Raw genomic sequence first — 17,505 nt, forward strand, 5'->3', positions numbered from 1 at the left:
ATACAGGAACAGGGTTCATAATGGCTGTATGGCAGGAGCGTTGAGAACAAACAAGACTAAACTATATTGAATGGGTACGCTGCTGTCAGCAACATTCCAGCAGTATCACGGCGGGGGACACCAGAAATGGGTTTCATATTGTGGCTGATTAGGACAATCGCTTCCTCACCTTAAAATTCGGAGGCGAGAAAGCGATATCACGAGACGAGAAAGCGATAACAACGAGACGAGAAAACGATAGCACGAGACGAGAAAGCGATAACGCGAGAAAGCGATGGCCCTAATGAGCCACCATAGTTTCACACATTGCATCCACGTTGGAAATCGAACCCGGGTCTTCGGCGTGACCAGAGAATGCATTAACCATTAGGCTACCACCACCGCCGCGACTAAATTTATACATTGATACTATTTGGTATAGGCAATACAATACAATCTATACAGGATGTTGCAAAACAACAGGGTTCTCTTTGAATAAATAATATATTTTTCTACAAAGAGGGAAATCCGTATTTTGCTAGCTTATCACAGACAATAAGTATGTTACTTGAAAATATTGCAAACATTTTGCCGAGAGAAGATGTGTTAATGTTGTGGAATAAGACTAGAGTCGCAAATCTAAATAAAATAGGCACACTAACCAAAAGTTGAATTCATCCACAACTTTTGGTATAATACACGGTGACCGATAGATACTATAGGACTGTGAATATTTTACAATATTCTTTGTTTAAATTTTGACATTGGAAGTATATCTTTCATGGAAGAAAACAATTCAAGCTTTGAACAATATTTGACCTTTAAGTTACAAAGTTCATTCTCAATGTCGATACATCTTTGACTGAATTAGTGTAAGAATAGGTCAACACTCTGTTCTGCCTCTGGACATCCATCAGAGAACAGCAATGATTTTACCAAACCTTCGACCTATATGCCAGAATTGTGTTAGTGGCCAGTGAATATCGCTTGCCTCATTATCTAGATGCTTGTCAATATTTTTCGACCCATCCATGGATTGCTATTTATGTTAAAATCATTTGATTTGAATACTCATTTCCTTGCCTCAACATCTTGTAGTTTTGTGTGACGCAGTATGGGCGATGACCCGTGAGAAAACAATTAGATAATGACTTATATACTGTTAGCAGGAATCTATATTTTGTTGATGAACTGTGAGACTGATTGTAGACTATGATGGTGAACAGTGAGACATATTGTAGACTATGATGGTGAACTGTGAGACATATTGTAGATTATGTTGGTGAACTGTGAGACATATTGTAGACTATGATGGTGAACTGTGAGACATTTTGTAGACTATGATGATGAACTGTGAGACAGATTGTAGACTATGATGGTGAACTGTGAGACATATTGCAGACTATGATGGTGAACTGTGAGACATATTGTAGACTTTGATGATGAACTGTGAGACAGATTGTAGACTATGTGGTGAACTGTGAGACATATTGTAGACTATGTTGGTGAACTGTGAGACATATTGTAGACTATGATGATGAACTGTGTGACATATTGTAGATTATGTTGGTGAACTGTGAGACATATTGTAGACTATGATGGTGAACTGTGAGACATTTTGTAGACTATGATGATGAACTGTGAGACATATTGTAGACTATGTTGGTGAACTGTGAGACAGATTGTAGATTATGTTGGTGAACTGTGTGACATATTGTAGACTATGATGATGAACTGTGTGACATATTGTAGGTTATGTTGGTGAACTGTGAGACAGATTGTAGATTATGTTGGTGAACTGTGAGACATATTGTAGACTATGATGGTGAACTGTGAGACATATTGTAGACTATGATGGTGAACTGTGAGACAGATTAGAGACTATGATGGTGAACTGTGAGACATATTGTAGACTATGATGGTGAACTGTGAGACATATTGTAGACTATGATGGTGAACTGTGAGACATATTGTAGACTATGATGATGAACTGTGAGACATATTGTAGACTATGATGGTGAACTGTGAGATTACGATGGTGAACTGTAAGACATATTGTAGACTACGATGGTGAACTGTAAGACATATTGTAGACTATGATGGTGAACTGTGAGACATATTGTAGACTATGATGATGAACTGTGAGACAGATTAGAGACTATGATGGTGAACTGTGAGACATATTGTAGATTATGATGGTGAAATGTGAGACATATTGTAGACTATGATGGTGAACTGTGAGACATATTGTAGACTATGATGGTGAACTGTGAGACATATTGTAGATTTTGATGGTGAACAGTGAGACATATTGTAGATTATGATGGTGAAATATGAGACATATTGTAGACTATGATGGTGAACAGTGAGACATATTGTAGATTATGATGGTGAACTGTGAGACATATTGTAGACTATGTTGGTGAGCTGTGAGACATGTTGTAGACTATGATGGTGAACAGGCAGAACAGTCATACCTATTGCAGTTTATGATAGTGAACAGTGAGACAAAGTGTATATTATGTTGTGAACTGTGAGACCAATTGTATATTATGTTGTGAACTGTGAGACCGATTGTAGATTATGATGTTGAATTGCGGGACGATGTTGATAAATTGCAGGACGGATTGTGGAATATGTCTGCGAACTGTGCTAAGAAATGTATATAAGGATGTCATACTATAAAGTAGACTGTAGATTTTGTTGTGTGTGGACAAATTACTCAGGGTGTTGATGAACAGTAAGACAGATTGCAGCTAAAGGCAGTGAACTATTAGATTGACTTTAAGTTTTGTTTTGCGGACGTTTAGATTTGGGTGCTGGCTATATTACATTTGTAAACTTCACATTAAGTGCTGGTTATGTTACGTTAGTGAACTTTGAGATGACGTGCTGATTATGTTGCGATTGTGAACTTTGAAATAGAGTGCTGGTTATGTTACGTTGGTGAACTTTGAGATGACGTGATGATTATGTTGCGTTTGTGAACTTTGAGATAGAGTGCTGGTTATGTTGCGTTAGTGAACTTTCACATTGAGCGCTGGTTATGTTACGGTGGTGAACTTTGTTGAACTTTGAGATACAGAGTGTTGGTTATGTTGCGTTGGTGAACTTTGAGATGACGTGCTGGTTATGTTGCGTTTGTGAACTTTCACATTATGTGCTGGTTATGTTACGTTGGTGAACTTTGATATAGAGCGTTGGTTATGTTACGTTTGTGAACTTTGATACAGAGTGCTGGTTATGTTACTTTGGTGAACTTTGAGATAGAGTGCTGGTTGTGTTACGTTGTTGAACTTTGATATAGAGCGTTGTTTATGTTTCGTTAGTGAACTTTGATACAGAGTGCTGGTTGTGTTACGTTGTTGAACTTTGAGATGACGTGCTGGTTATGTTACGTTAGGGAACTTTGAGATGACGTGCTGGTTATGTTACGTTGGTGAACTTTCAGATGACGTGCTGATTATGTTGCGATTGTGAACTTTGATATAGAGTGTTGGTTATGTTACGTTGGTGAACTTTGAGATGACGTGCTGATCATGTTGCGATTGTGAACTTTGATATAGAGTGTTGGTTATGTTACGTTGGTGAACTTTGAGATGACGTGCTGATTATGTTGCGATTGTGAACTTTGATATACAGTGGTGGTTATAATGCTTTGGTGAACTTTGAAATAGAGTGCTGGTTATGTTACGTTGGTGAACTTTGAGATGACGTGCTGACTATGTTGCGTTTATGAACTTTGAGATGACGTGCTGGTTATGTTGCGTTTGTGAACTTTGAGATAGAGTGCTGGTTATGTTGCGTTAGTGAACTTTCACATTGAGCGCTGGTTATGTTACGTTGGTGAACTTTGTTGAACTTTGAGATACAGAGTGTTGGTTATGTTGCGTTGGTGAACTTTGAGATGACGTGCTGGTTATGTTGCGTTTGTGAACTTTCACATTATGTGCTGGTTATGTTACGTTGGTGAACTTTCACATTGAGTGCAGGTTATGTTACGTTAGGGAACTTTGATATAGAGTGCTGGTTATGTTACTTTGGTGAACTTTGAGATAGAGTGCTGGTTGTGTTACGTTTGTGAACTTTCACATTATGTGCTGGTTATGTTACGTTGGTGAACTTTCACATTGAGTGCAGGTTATGTTACGTTAGGGAACTTTGATATAGAGTGCTGGTTATGTTACTTTGGTGAACTTTGAGATAGAGTGCTGGTTGTGTTACGTTTGTGAACTTTCACATTATGTGCTGGTTATGTTACGTTGGTGAACTTTGAGATGACGTGCTGGTTATGTTGCGTTTGTGAACTTTCACATTATGTGCTGGTTATGTTACGTTGGTGAACTTTGATATAGAGCGTTGGTTATGTTACGTTTGTGAGCTTTGATACAGAGTACTGGTTATGTTACTTTGGTGAACTTTGAGATAGAATGCTGGTTGTGTTACGTTGTTGAACTTTGATATAGAGCGTTGTTTATGTTTCGTTAGTGAACTTTGATACAGAGTGCTGGTTATGTCACGTTAGTGAACTTTGAGATAGAGTGCTGGTTGTGTTACGTTGTTGAACTTTGAGATGACGTGCTGGTTATGTTACGTTAGGGAACTTTGAGATGACGTGCTGGTTATGTTACGTTAGGGAACTTTGAGATGACGTGCTGGTTATGTTACGTTGGTGAACTTTGAGATGACGTGCTGATCATGTTGCGATTGTGAACTTTGATATAGAGTGTTGGTTATGTTACGTTGGTGAACTTTGAGATGACGTGCTGATTATGTTGCGATTGTGAACTTTGATATAGAGTGGTGGTTATAATGCTTTGGTGAACTTTGAAATAGAGTGCTGGTTATGTTACGTTGGTGAACTTTGAGATGACGTGCTGACTATGTTGCGTTTATGAACTTTGAGATGACGTGCTGGTTATGTTGCGTTTGTGAACTTTGAGATAGAGTGCTGGTTATGTTGCGTTAGTGAACTTTCACATTGAGCGCTGGTTATGTTACGTTGGTGAACTTTGTTGAACTTTGAGATACAGAGTGTTGGTTATGTTGCGTTGGTGAACTTTGAGATGACGTGCTGGTTATGTTGCGTTTGTGAACTTTCACATTATGTGCTGGTTATGTTACGTTGGTGAACTTTCACATTGAGTGCAGGTTATGTTACGTTAGTGAACTTTGATATAGAGTGCTGGTTATGTTACTTTGGTGAACTTTGAGATAGAGTGCTGGTTGTGTTGCGTTTGTGAACTTTCACATTATGTGCTGGTTATGTTACGTTGGTGAACTTTGAGATGACGTGCTGGTTATGTTGCGTTTGGGAACTTTCACATTATGTGCTGGTTATGTTACGTTGGTGAACTTTGATATAGAGCGTTGGTTATGTTACGTTTGTGAACTTTGATACAGAGTGCTGGTTATGTTACTTTGGTGAACTTTGAGATAGAGTGCTGGTTGTGTTACGTTGTTGAACTTTGATATAGAGCGTTGTTTATGTTTCGTTAGTGAACTTTGATACAGAGTGCTGGTTATGTCACGTTAGTGAACTTTGAGATAGAGTGCTGGTTGTGTTACGTTGTTGAACTTTGATATAGAGCGTTGTTTATGTTTCGTTAGTGAACTTTGATACAGAGTGCTGGTTATGTCACGTTAGTGAACTTTGAGATAGAGTGCTGGTTGTGTTACCTTGTTGAACTTTGAGATGACGTGCTGGTTATGTTACGTTAGGGAACTTTGAGATGACGTGCTGGTTATGTTACGTTAGGGAACTTTGAGATGACGTGCTGGTTATGTTACGTTGTTGAACTTTGAGATGACGTGCTGATTATGTTGCGATTGTGAACTTTGATATAGAGTGTTGGTTATGTTACGTTGGTGAACTTTGAGATGACGTGCTGATTATGTTGCGATTGTGAACTTTGATATAGAGTGGTGGTTATAATGCTTTGGTGAACTTTGAAATAGAGTGCTGGTTATGTTACGTTGGTGAAGTTTGAGATGACGTGCTGATTATGTTGCGTTTATGAACTTTGAGATGACGTGCTGGTTATGTTGCGTTTGTGAACTTTGAGATAGAGTGCTGGTTATGTTGCGTTAGTGAACTTTCACATTGAGCGCTGGTTATGTTACGTTGGTGAACTTTGTTGAACTTTGAGATACAGAGTGTTGGTTATGTTGCGTTGGTGAACTTTGAGATGACGTGCTGGTTATGTTGCGTTTGTGAACTTTCACATTATGTGCTGGTTATGTTACGTTGGTGAACTTTCACATTGAGTGCTGGTTATGTTACGTTAGTGAACTTTGATATAGAGTGCTGGTTATGTTACTTTGGTGAACTTTGAGATAGAGTGCTGGTTGTGTTACGTTTGTGAACTTTCACATTATGTGCTGGTTATGTTACGTTGGTGAACTTTGAGATGACGTGCTGGTTATGTTGCGTTTGGGAACTTTCACATTATGTGCTGGTTATGTTACGTTGGTGAACTTTGATATAGAGCGTTGGTTATGTTACGTTTGTGAACTTTGATACAGAGTGCTGGTTATGTTACTTTGGTGAACTTTGAGATAGAGTGCTGGTTGTGTTACGTTGTTGAACTTTGATATAGAGCGTTGTTTATGTTTCGTTAGTGAACTTTGATACAGAGTGCTGGTTATGTCACGTTAGTGAACTTTGAGATAGAGTGCTGGTTGTGTTACGTTGTTGAACTTTGATATAGAGCGTTGTTTATGTTTCGTTAGTGAACTTTGATACAGAGTGCTGGTTATGTCACGTTAGTGAACTTTGAGATAGAGTGCTGGCTGTGTTACGTTGTTGAACTTTGATATAGAGCGTTGTTTATGTTTCGTTAGTGAACTTTGATACAGAGTGCTGGTTATGTCACGTTAGGGAACTTTGAGATAGAGTGCTGGTTGTGTTACGTTGTTGAACTTTGAGATGACGTGCTGGTTATGTTACGTTAGGGAACTTTGAGATGACGTGCTGGTTATGTTACGTTAGGGAACTTTGAGATGACGTGCTGGTTATGTTACGTTGTTGAACTTTGAGATGACGTGCTGATTATGTTGCGATTGTGAACTTTGATATAGAGTGTTGGTTATGTTACGTTGGTGAACTTTGAGATGACGTGCTGATTATGTTGCGATTGTGAACTTTGATATAGAGTGGTGGTTATAATGCTTTGGTGAACTTTGAAATAGAGTGCTGGTTATGTTACGTTTGTGAAGTTTGAGATGACGTGCTGATTATGTTGCGTTTATGAACTTTGAGATGACGTGCTGGTTATGTTGCGTTTGTGAACTTTGAGATAGAGTGCTGGTTATGTTGCGTTAGTGAACTTTCACATTGAGCGCTGGTTATGTTACGTTGGTGAACTTTGTTGAACTTTGAGATACAGAGTGTTGGTTATGTTGCGTTGGTGAACTTTGAGATGACGTGCTGGTTATGTTGCGTTTGTGAACTTTCACATTATGTGCTGGTTATGTTACGTTGGTGAACTTTGATATAGAGCGTTGGTTATGTTACGTTTGTGAACTTTGATACAGAGTGCTGGTTATGTTACTTTGGTGAACTTTGAGATAAAGTGCTGGTTGTGTTACGTTTGTAAACTTTCACATTATGTGCTGGTTATGTTACGTTGGTGAACTTTGAGATGACGTGCTGGTTATGTTGCGTTTGGGAACTTTCACATTATGTGCTGGTTATGTTACGTTGGTGAACTTTGATATAGAGCGTTGGTTATGTTACGTTTGTGAACTTTGATACAGAGTGCTGGTTATGTTACTTTGGTGAACTTTGAGATAGAGTGCTGGTTGTGTTACGTTGTTGAACTTTGATATAGAGCGTTGTTTATGTTTCGTTAGTGAACTTTGATACAGAGTGCTGGTTATGTCACGTTAGTGAACTTTGAGATAGAGTGCTGGTTGTGTTACGTTGTTGAACTTTGAGATGACGTGCTGGTTATGTTACGTTAGGGAACTTTGAGATGACGTGCTGGTTATGTTACGTTAGGGAACTTTGAGATGACGTGCTGGTTATGTTACGTTGGTGAACTTTGAGATGACGTGCTGGTTATTTTACGTTGGTGAACTTTAACATAGAGTTTTGGTTATGTTACGTCGGTGAACTTTGATACAGAGTGCTTGATATGTTACGTGAGTGAACTTTGATACAGAGTGTTGATTATGTTACGTTATTGAACTGTGTGAACTTTTGAACGTATGACTGTTTATTCATTCCAACTGTATACTGAATTTCTGATCCTTATAAGTGTAGAGAGTGATGTTGAAGGGACCATCAAGTCACTGTTCAAACTATTTCTATAATAATCCTGAATACAGTATAGAAAGACAATATCTTATTGCATATATGAGACAAGTGGAGCTTATCACGTAATCAGCTTGAAAACTTCAAAAGATTTAATTGAACGTAAATATGCAAACATTTTAAATTTTTAAAACCTTTGACCAGTTCGATGTTTGCACAACGTTACGAGAGTGAGAGAATCTAAATGACTAGTGGTCAGAGATAACCGTGTCAAATGCACTGACCGCTGACTTTTGATTCAAAAGGTGTGCAAAAGATTGTGGGATCACAAGTAAAAAACATGTGGCGTTGGGCAACGGTATTTTTACGTGCAACCACCTGCCACGTGACAGGTAACGGTTCAGCAATTTGGAAAGGTCGCATGATCAAAGTAATAGGCAACTGGCATACCAGCTCAAAAACTGGCTCTTACATTCAAGTGAAACACTCATATAATATGCACCGCTACATATCTGTAACCCGGTGGGTTTTGTGAAGGGAGATAATCAAGACTGGTATTTTCTTGGCGCTTCAATCACACAGTGTATGGGACTTTTCACTCACAATCAGCCACATTAATGTATTTTGCTTTTTGAACGAAATACAATATATCTGTGTCTCTATAGTTGGAACAAAATACGGATGTTGTACTTGGTACTCTCAATTCCCATGGTATACTACTGTACTGTTGGTTACTCTATTCATATAAGAAAACCGAAAACATATATATCGTAGTTTTCTTTATTGTCAGAATTTCACATGGCGTTATTGAACATATAGTAAGTTATTATTTTATGACTTATACACCAATAGGTGTGTCTCACTTTCTCTGTAAAGGAAAGTCCTATGCTGGACGATGTCCATTCTCTTCCCACAGAGGTTACTTGTCATTTCTTCCTAGGAACCTCTGTTCTAATACGGCCCTTTCATGGTGCGAGTGTTCAGGATTCGTGATTGGTTGCAATCAGATTTAGTTGTGCAATCAACGACGTTGTTTCAAAAGTGATCATTCGCAAGGCCTCGGTTATTTCCGTATGCTTCGGGAAAACTAGAACCTCTATCCCTGCGCGATGCGCAAACATTTCTTATAGACAGAACTCAGTCATGTAAATGGAGGATCAATGGCGTCTCCATCGCCCTCGTTGACAACGGACAAGCTAGCCATTAAATGCCTTGTGTGTCACATCAACTAAAGGTTCCTGGCAGAGGATGGATATTTTTGACCCAACATTTGCTTGTATTAGTCAAGTTGATGTAACACGTGTTCTGATTGGACAGAAAGGAGGGAGATAATTCGTGTTGCGAGTTTTTGCCGCTAGGGGATTTTACGAGACCCGGGAAATATGACCGTATTAGAACAGAGGTTCGTAGGAAGAAATGACAATTAACCTCTGTGGGAAGAGAATGGACGATGTCGTGTGCGCCAAGGACAGTCTCGCTTTTTGTAAGATGCTCAGAGGACAGTGTTGTGTTTCAGGACTAGAGAAGTAACTTCGGTTCTAAGGTATAGCATTGAGTCATGGGAAGGGTTTGACCCAAACTGTGGTTATATATCAAGAAAACAAGTGAACACGGATGTTTTGTACTTCAAGAGGAGAATGTTCAGCGTAAAGAACGAGTGAAGGTCAAGAACATAGCTTTACAGCAGGCGCAGTGAGGAGCCTGCAGACTGATACATAGGTAAGTGCTCGATGTTTCTTCAGTACGCTCTAATTGTTGTCTTGTCAGAGTGCATACTCAAAAGGCACTGTCTGACGTAAATGTATCACAAGGCGAGTGTAACATTGGAAGAGTGTTATTGTCAAAATGCCCTCATCCTATTTCTGGTAATTAATGATCATTCGCAGCCTCCATGCGTCGAATCCAGGATCATGATCTGAAACAAACAAAACGACGAAACTGAACATTTCCCACTAATAATGTGCCCGTAACGCCATTGTTGTTACACTCCCAGGCTCTAATTTAGGGGGAAGTAACTCTTTATGAAGTTTACGTTTACATATCTTCAGGGCATTACATATTCATGATATGATCGACCCGTGAAGATCCGGCTCAGTAACCCATGCTTGTAGTAAAAGGCGACTAACGGGATTGGATGGTCAGGCTCACCGACTTGGTTGACACATGTCATCATATCCCAGTTGCGTGGAACGATACTCATGATGTTGATCACTGGATTGTCTGGTCCAGACTCGATTATTTAAACACCGCCGCCATATAGCTGGAATATTGCTGCGTGCGGTGTTAAACAACAACCAACCAACCAACCAACCATGATATAATCACTGTAGGGATTGAGTGTCATCTTTGACTTGATACCTATCAAACGATTTGTGCACCAAGGTTATAACAGTTATAAAATAAAAATCATGATTATAAGGAACAATTATTGATTATCATTTATTAGGATTGTTGGGTACAAAACGAGTTACCACGTTTATGAATTGGTTTAGTTTAATGTCGCTTTTGACACTTTTGTAATAATTCAATGGCTAAGCTGTGAGCTGTATCATATTGGTTATGCCGATGAAAGCATTATTTTGCTGACAGACCTAGAATGTATATCTAATAATGATAGTAGAGAGGATGTCACAAATGAATCAAAACTAAAATATGGCAAAGTAAAAATATTAATAACAAGACAATTTATGTAAAAACCGTTTACGTTTTAACTGTACCTGCACTACTCTGTGTTAACATCGCATATGACGTATACATCGAAATTAGGAATGATTTTGCTTCTCTTTGCACTAATGATACAAAAAAATTTCATGCCTTATGGTATTTTTAATCAATATATATTATGTACCTTTGTATGTCTGCGTTGATTCCAAATTCACTTTACAATGATATCATATGAAATATTTATCTTAGTTTTTGGTGGGGTTCGGTTTTTGTTTTGTTTCGGGACGTTTTGTTTGCTATTTATTTATTTGTTTACATTTTAACGGTTAAAACATGTTCGCTTACAAACATGTGGAGTTCTTTGTACTGAACTAGATGTGACCGGGATCGACAACTACACCAAATAACAGACACCTTTGTGTACCATTCGTGTATAAGACAAGGTTGTATGCTGAACCGATTAGTATCAACCTCATTATATTATGTTTTAACATTATTTTATACTGTTTATGACTCTTTCATAACAGAACATTTAGGGGTGTATTGGTGAAACATCAAAGCCTGGGATTATGATATGGGTGGCGCAGCATCACATTATCACATTAGCACCTGCGTAAAAATTGACAATTCGAGTCGCTTGATAGTTCATATTTGTGTACACAACCGAGATGCACATCAATGAAGAAATGTGTTGTGCAGTGGTACTGCTCTTGATAGAAATGTATGCTTATGGGTTCGAACCGATTTGTATTCTTGGTTTCGTAGCACCACACCTCGGTCGTGGCTCTAACCATACCTGAGGTGTATGAAGGGAACTCTTCTACGTGTGGAGACAACAGGATGACATAACACATTGCACTGATATGTCCGGTGATATTAATGTTTGTATTCGAGTTACTTATCCCCCATATTGTCTTTGAACAGATGTACACTTGAATATCCTGAAGACTGAAATACAGTTGATACGAAAGATGAATATATGGTCAGCAAAATCGATATCAAAACTACTTATACACATAATGTTCAACACATGAAATATCACAGATAGTAACAACAGCCATTGTTCTTCTAAGCAGTGAAGAAAAACATGTCATGTCTTAAAGAGTTTATGTGCATAATACATAACGTGGGCACATAGTTTCTGTGGTTTAATGAAATGTGAAGTTTACTGAAATTTGACTCACGTGCTGACCGTTCAGTCCGGCCGTTTAAAATTACACGTGTTCTTTGCTACTTTTCTGTTTTTCAGCCACAGGTTTCTGCGTTCGGGATTCCTGTCTGAAAAATCGAAAACAAAAGGACGATATACAATGTGTGTGACACACCTGACAAAAGTTGTATCTGTGATATATAATCTGTGCGACACACCTTACAAAAATTGTATCTATGACATATAATGTGTGTGACACACCTTACAAATGTTGTACCTATGATATATAATCTGTGACACACCTGACAAAAGTTGTATCTATGATATATAACGTGTGAAACGCCTTGTAAAAGATGTATCTACGATATATTTAATGGGTGTGACACACCTGACAAATGCTGTATCTACGATATATACTCACTGAACACTTAAAGGGGGTGACAACCATTATTGGCATGAGTATATAATGGGTGTGACACACCTTACAAACATGTATCTACGATATATAATGCGTGTGACACACCTGGCTAAAGTTGTATCTATGATATATAATGTGTGACACACCTGACTTAAGTTGTATCTGCGATATATAATCTGTGCGACACACTTGACAAAAGTTGTAACTACGATATATACTGAAGGGCAAAAGAAACTTTCTCCTCCTTCAATTTGATCTCACTTAAAAATAACAACATGAAATCGAAGTTTGCAAGTTATTATTTGTGAAGCAATGACAAAGGCACGTGCTAAGTACAAACATTCGATTTTTAGCAAGGCTGATAACTTATTGAACAGGTTATGGTCGACATGGGGCCAAACTAGAGAATTCACGATCAGTGGGTCCATTCGGGAAACACAACAAAGCGTGAACAGAAGTATCTAATAGCGAGTTTGTCCACCTCTGGATAGAATACATACAAACACACGTCATCTGGCTGAAGTTGTGAGGCGTCTGATGACGTTAGCTGGGATTACGTCGTAACAGCCTCCATTCTTCGACGAGGGCTTGAGTCATTTGCTGTACTGTAACTGGTGGATTCTGTCTCCATTGAATAACTCTATCAAGGTAGTCCCATACGTGCTCAAATGGCGACATGCCAGGAGAGCTTGCAGGCCATAGCAGGACGTTGACGTTGTTTGCGTGAGAGAAGTTCTGGACAACTCGAGCGACCATGTCGGTCTGTCAGCAGCGTTCCTCGATACGGTCGGTAGGCCCTGATACCATAGGCCCGTAGTTTCCTTGACACTATCCTTCGACTCATTGGGTGACCGAATGCTGTTGACGCTGATAACGTTACCGTCAGGAAGCGGTTTCAAGGTGTAACGTCCTCAGGTCTTCCTGCGCAGTCACCCGGGGTCTGCCTGTCTTGGGCCTGTCTGAGGTCTGACCAGTCTGCTGGTTACGCCGACGAAGGGTCCTGACGGTCACGACGGAGCAATTGAAGGTTCTTGCAACGTGACCCGTTGTAGCGCCCATTTGCAGCATTCCGATGGCCCTCTCTCGCTCAGCTGAAGTTAACCTCAGCATTGTACAGTGGTTTTCTGCTGAAGTACGATCTGCTCTGTGCTGTGAGGTGGTTTTATACCATGCATGCACGTGCATTTTACCCTTACTTGCAAAACACGTGCATTTTGCTGTTTTCGATGCAAAGTTGTCAAGAGGTGCGTTTGAGCGCTGATATTGGTCAGAATTGAACCCTTGTGGTTGGCAATAACTATGGGGCAATTTGCATTTGATTATATTTTCTTAAGTTCATATTATGAAACTTTTTGCAGAGACATTTTCTTTTGCCCATAATGTTTGGGCCAAACCTGGCAAAACACATATAATATGTGCGACGCACGTGAAAAAGTTGCGTCATTGAGGTATAATGTGTGCGACCCATGTCACAAAACATGTGTCGGTGAGATATAATGTGTGCGACACACCTAACATTTCTTTACCCAACAATCTGAACTGCACGAAAGGCTGTTGATATGAAAGAATTACTATTGAACTTGACTACCCATAGGACATATTCCAATGAAACACTACGTTGGTAACTTACCTGGTTTAGCAGACATAACATTATAACTGCTGTCGGTAACTGTAACTTTAGATTGTATATATATTTCATGTTACGAGGTACTTCAAGACATTTTGAATGGATCGGTTTTACGATTTACAACCAGTATGGGATCAACGTCCAACTGACGCTGTATAACTTGGCATTAAGATATTAAAAGAAATAAAAATAATTGAGACTCACGTTCTTCTTAATCTGTGGATAAGGACAATGATAGCGACCACGATAACTATGCCAGCTGCAATCCCGGAGCATATCATGAAGTAGAACAGCCAGCCAATATCTCCGCCGCTTTCTTCTGTGTGGACAACGTTGAAAAAGTTGTTAGGTTTATCAAAATAAAGTGGTTTTCCAAAAAACAATTAGTTACAGATCTCTAATACCAATCGAGTACTGAAATTGTGAATGTCTCAATTGGTATAAAAATACCAAGCAGGCCAGATCTGAGAAGCCCTTTGGAGTCGCAGTGGCTGAGTACATGTAGTTAGATGGCTGACTTTGTCTGCTTGGAAATTAGGTGCCTGACTCTGAGAGTCTGGGTTCGAATCCCGGCTCAGACTCAACAAAAGTACCAGAATCGGTACTTTATTGAGAAAGAGGGTAATCCTAAAAATAACATCCGCTACGTTTGACCGCTTTCTAAACGGCATTGTGTTTTCACCACAATTGCTAACGGCTACATTTAAACGTTACTTGTAATTCTAAGGATATATATATTCAAATGAGATGAAGTAGTATGTACATTAGTCTACTTGAGGCCCTGTACTGATGGAACTGGGGGACAGTTCTGAGCAAGACCATACCAGCCACTTGTGTGTTGTACAGATTTAGTGACGCTCCTTCATCTGAACGTCCTGGGCTTGTTTCCCCGGAAACCATATTGTCATTCCTGCCTGGTACATCTAGGCCAGGCTACTCTAGGATGCTTTACATTTGATTGTTTCAAAACTAGGTCATCACGTTCTGATTGCATTTTTAACAATGTTGAGTCTACGGCAACAGTCGAATAAACAAGGAACATACTAGACATGTTTTAGTCACTAAAACTGAACATGGAGCTGCAAATTGATATAAGTTATATCACAGGGTGTCAGTTTGATGTGGGAGAAAATACCCAAATAACTATTGCGATGGTGTGTAAATAATCGAGTCTGGACCAGACAATCCAGTGATCAACAACATGAACATCGATCTAAGCAATTAGGATACGATGACATGTGTCAACCAAGCCAGCGAGCCTGACCACCCGATCCCGTTAGTTGCTACTTACGACAAGTATGGGTTACTGAAGATCAATTCTAACCCGGATCTTCACGGGTATATACTGAAATGGGGAATCGAACCCGGGTCTTCAGCAGACACTTTAACCATTAGGCTACCCCACCGTCACCAAGTGAAATAGAACAGAATAAAGTATAGTGAGTGCTGTGTGTATAATTAATGTCGTAATTTGCAGGGTAGAATATTTGAAGTTCCGGATTCCAACATGAGATACGATTAAAAAAGACCCGCATGAGTATCTCCAAGAGAAAACTATGTCGTAAATGATAAATACTATCACATCTTTGATATATGGCCAAATCCTGTACACATTTAGAAAAATGTGTTTCTTACAACCCATCTCTCCAGCGAAGTGGTGCCTGGAGTTAATTCACATTCACTGTCACGGAGAATGAATGGTAGCGATCTTAAGGCTTCAGATTTTTCAATCTTTTATTACCTGGAACTTCACCTTGACCTGATCCGGAACTCTGAAGTTCATCCGGCCCATCTTCATCGTCTGTTGGTAGAGTATCACCCCTCAGCCCTACAACAGCCATCAGGACACAATACACCTTGCTTAATCCAAAACGATATATCTTTAGATTGAAACATCGTCAAAATTAATTTATGCGAAATTATATTTAGATAAAGAATTGCAATTAGACAGAAATATAATTTCTATGTGAAAACAAGATTCTTTGTAATAAGGCATCTATTTTTGTTCCAACGTTTCAGGATTTGTCTTTTCACTTACTTCTCCTGATTAATTTAATAGGAAATAAAAATCTTTGGACTGGGGAACATCGGAAATGGACTTCACGAATCATTACCATGTGAGAAATGAACCCAAGCATGTGGCGAACGCTTTAACCACTAAACTACCCCACCATCTACCCGGGTACCCCACAGTCCTTGTTACGTCAGTGAGAGTTTCGTTTTCATTCTTACTGAAATAAGATCAGCTGTATGCAGCCTGGAAGTTTCGTTACAATCGAACCGAGGCTAATTGTCGTGTGAGGGACGTTATGTTTGCCTGACGTCACAACACGATCAAACATATTCGAAACCGTGTGTCTAGGAGATATGTCTAACTCGCCACTAATCATCCAACGGAGGACCGTGATAACTACATGTAGTTGTAAACGTATCTGTCAAGAACCAGATACCGTATTTACTTACCTGCGACGAAGGCTGTGAGGATGAGAACGATGTGGGACCACTTCATTGTGTGAACACTAACACCAGATATGACAGCATCAGTACTTCCAGACACGTGAAATTAAACACCGGAAATACACCATCAATAGCATTTGTTGAGTCTCATCCGGGCCTATTGCACGCTTCACGCGCATGTGTAAGGGAAGTAAATACTTTCATATGAACGAAGGTTCATAATCATGACTAATTAGGGACCGTTCATAATTTATGGCTAGGGGGGGTTGATGATGATTTTTATGGAGAAGCATGTACAATGTGACTGACCCCCCCCCCTAAAATTTATGCACAAAGTAAGTGACTCCCCTCTGGATGTCATGTACAAATTCAATTACCCCCTCCCCTTCCCATATTTTGTAAGCCTAATTTTTACATAGTTTTATGTCCAAAATTGATGACCCCCCTAGTACACGTGTACAAAATTGATGACCCCCCTACCTCCCCAGAACAAAATGGGTGATCCCCCCTTAACATCATCATCACACACCCTAGCCATAAATTATGAACGGTCCCTTATTATAATATTATTATTATAGTTGATGTGATTTAATCCAGCGGATCTTGGCACTGTAGAGGAATACATGTTTTTGTAAAACACGCTTGTAGTGAGGCACAAGCTTTCATACTATATGGTGAAATGTGGCGGGCGTTGGTATAGCCTAGTGGTAAAAGCGTTCGCTCGTCACGCCGAAGGTCCGGATTCGATTCCCCACATGGGCCCAATGTGTTAAGCCCATTCCCGGTGTCCCCCGCCGTGATATTGATGGAATATTGCTAAAAGTGTAGTAAAACCCAACTCACTCACTCACTCACTCACTCACTCAAAATGTGGCTATGTACGATTGTAGCGAGTGAGTGAGTGTGGTTTAAAGCAGCTTTGCACTGTATTTCAGTTTGTCAGGGCGTGTCAG

The 17,505-nt window shown here is 39.5% G+C and overlaps 1 protein-coding gene across 1 annotated transcript; it reads right to left on the reverse strand.

Moving 5' to 3' along the window:
* Nucleotides 1-10,054: 10,054 nt before the first annotated feature.
* Nucleotides 10,055-16,689, reverse strand: LOC124287822. Its single transcript, XM_046724287.1, has 5 exons — nt 16,559-16,689; nt 15,837-15,923; nt 14,300-14,414; nt 12,085-12,178; nt 10,055-10,151 (listed from the first exon to the last, which is right to left on the reverse strand). Exons 1-4 carry the CDS (start codon nt 16,602-16,604, stop codon nt 12,115-12,117), a joined length of 312 nt encoding a protein of 103 aa, XP_046580243.1. The 5' UTR covers nt 16,605-16,689; the 3' UTR covers nt 10,055-10,151; nt 12,085-12,114.
* Between the last annotated feature and the right edge of the window lie 816 nt (nt 16,690-17,505).

This window comes from Haliotis rubra, unplaced genomic scaffold (genome assembly GCF_003918875.1).
Source record: "Haliotis rubra isolate DU_JTF1 unplaced genomic scaffold, ASM391887v1 Scf111, whole genome shotgun sequence".
Taxonomy (NCBI): Eukaryota; Metazoa; Mollusca; class Gastropoda; order Lepetellida; family Haliotidae; genus Haliotis; species Haliotis rubra.

What these genes read in the sequence shown, in the direction of transcription:
- LOC124287822 (XM_046724287.1), bottom strand. Translation starts at nt 16,604, where the DNA reads ATGAAGTGGTCCCACATCGTTCTCATCCTCACAGCCTTCGTCGCAG. An exon ending in CCTCACAGCCTTCGTCGCAG is followed by an intron (nt 15,924 to 16,558) that starts GTAAGTAAATAC and finishes TGGCTGTTGTAG; the next exon opens with GGCTGAGGGGTGATACTCTA. An exon ending in AGGTCAAGGTGAAGTTCCAG is followed by an intron (nt 14,415 to 15,836) that starts GTAATAAAAGAT and finishes TTGTCCACACAG; the next exon opens with AAGAAAGCGGCGGAGATATT.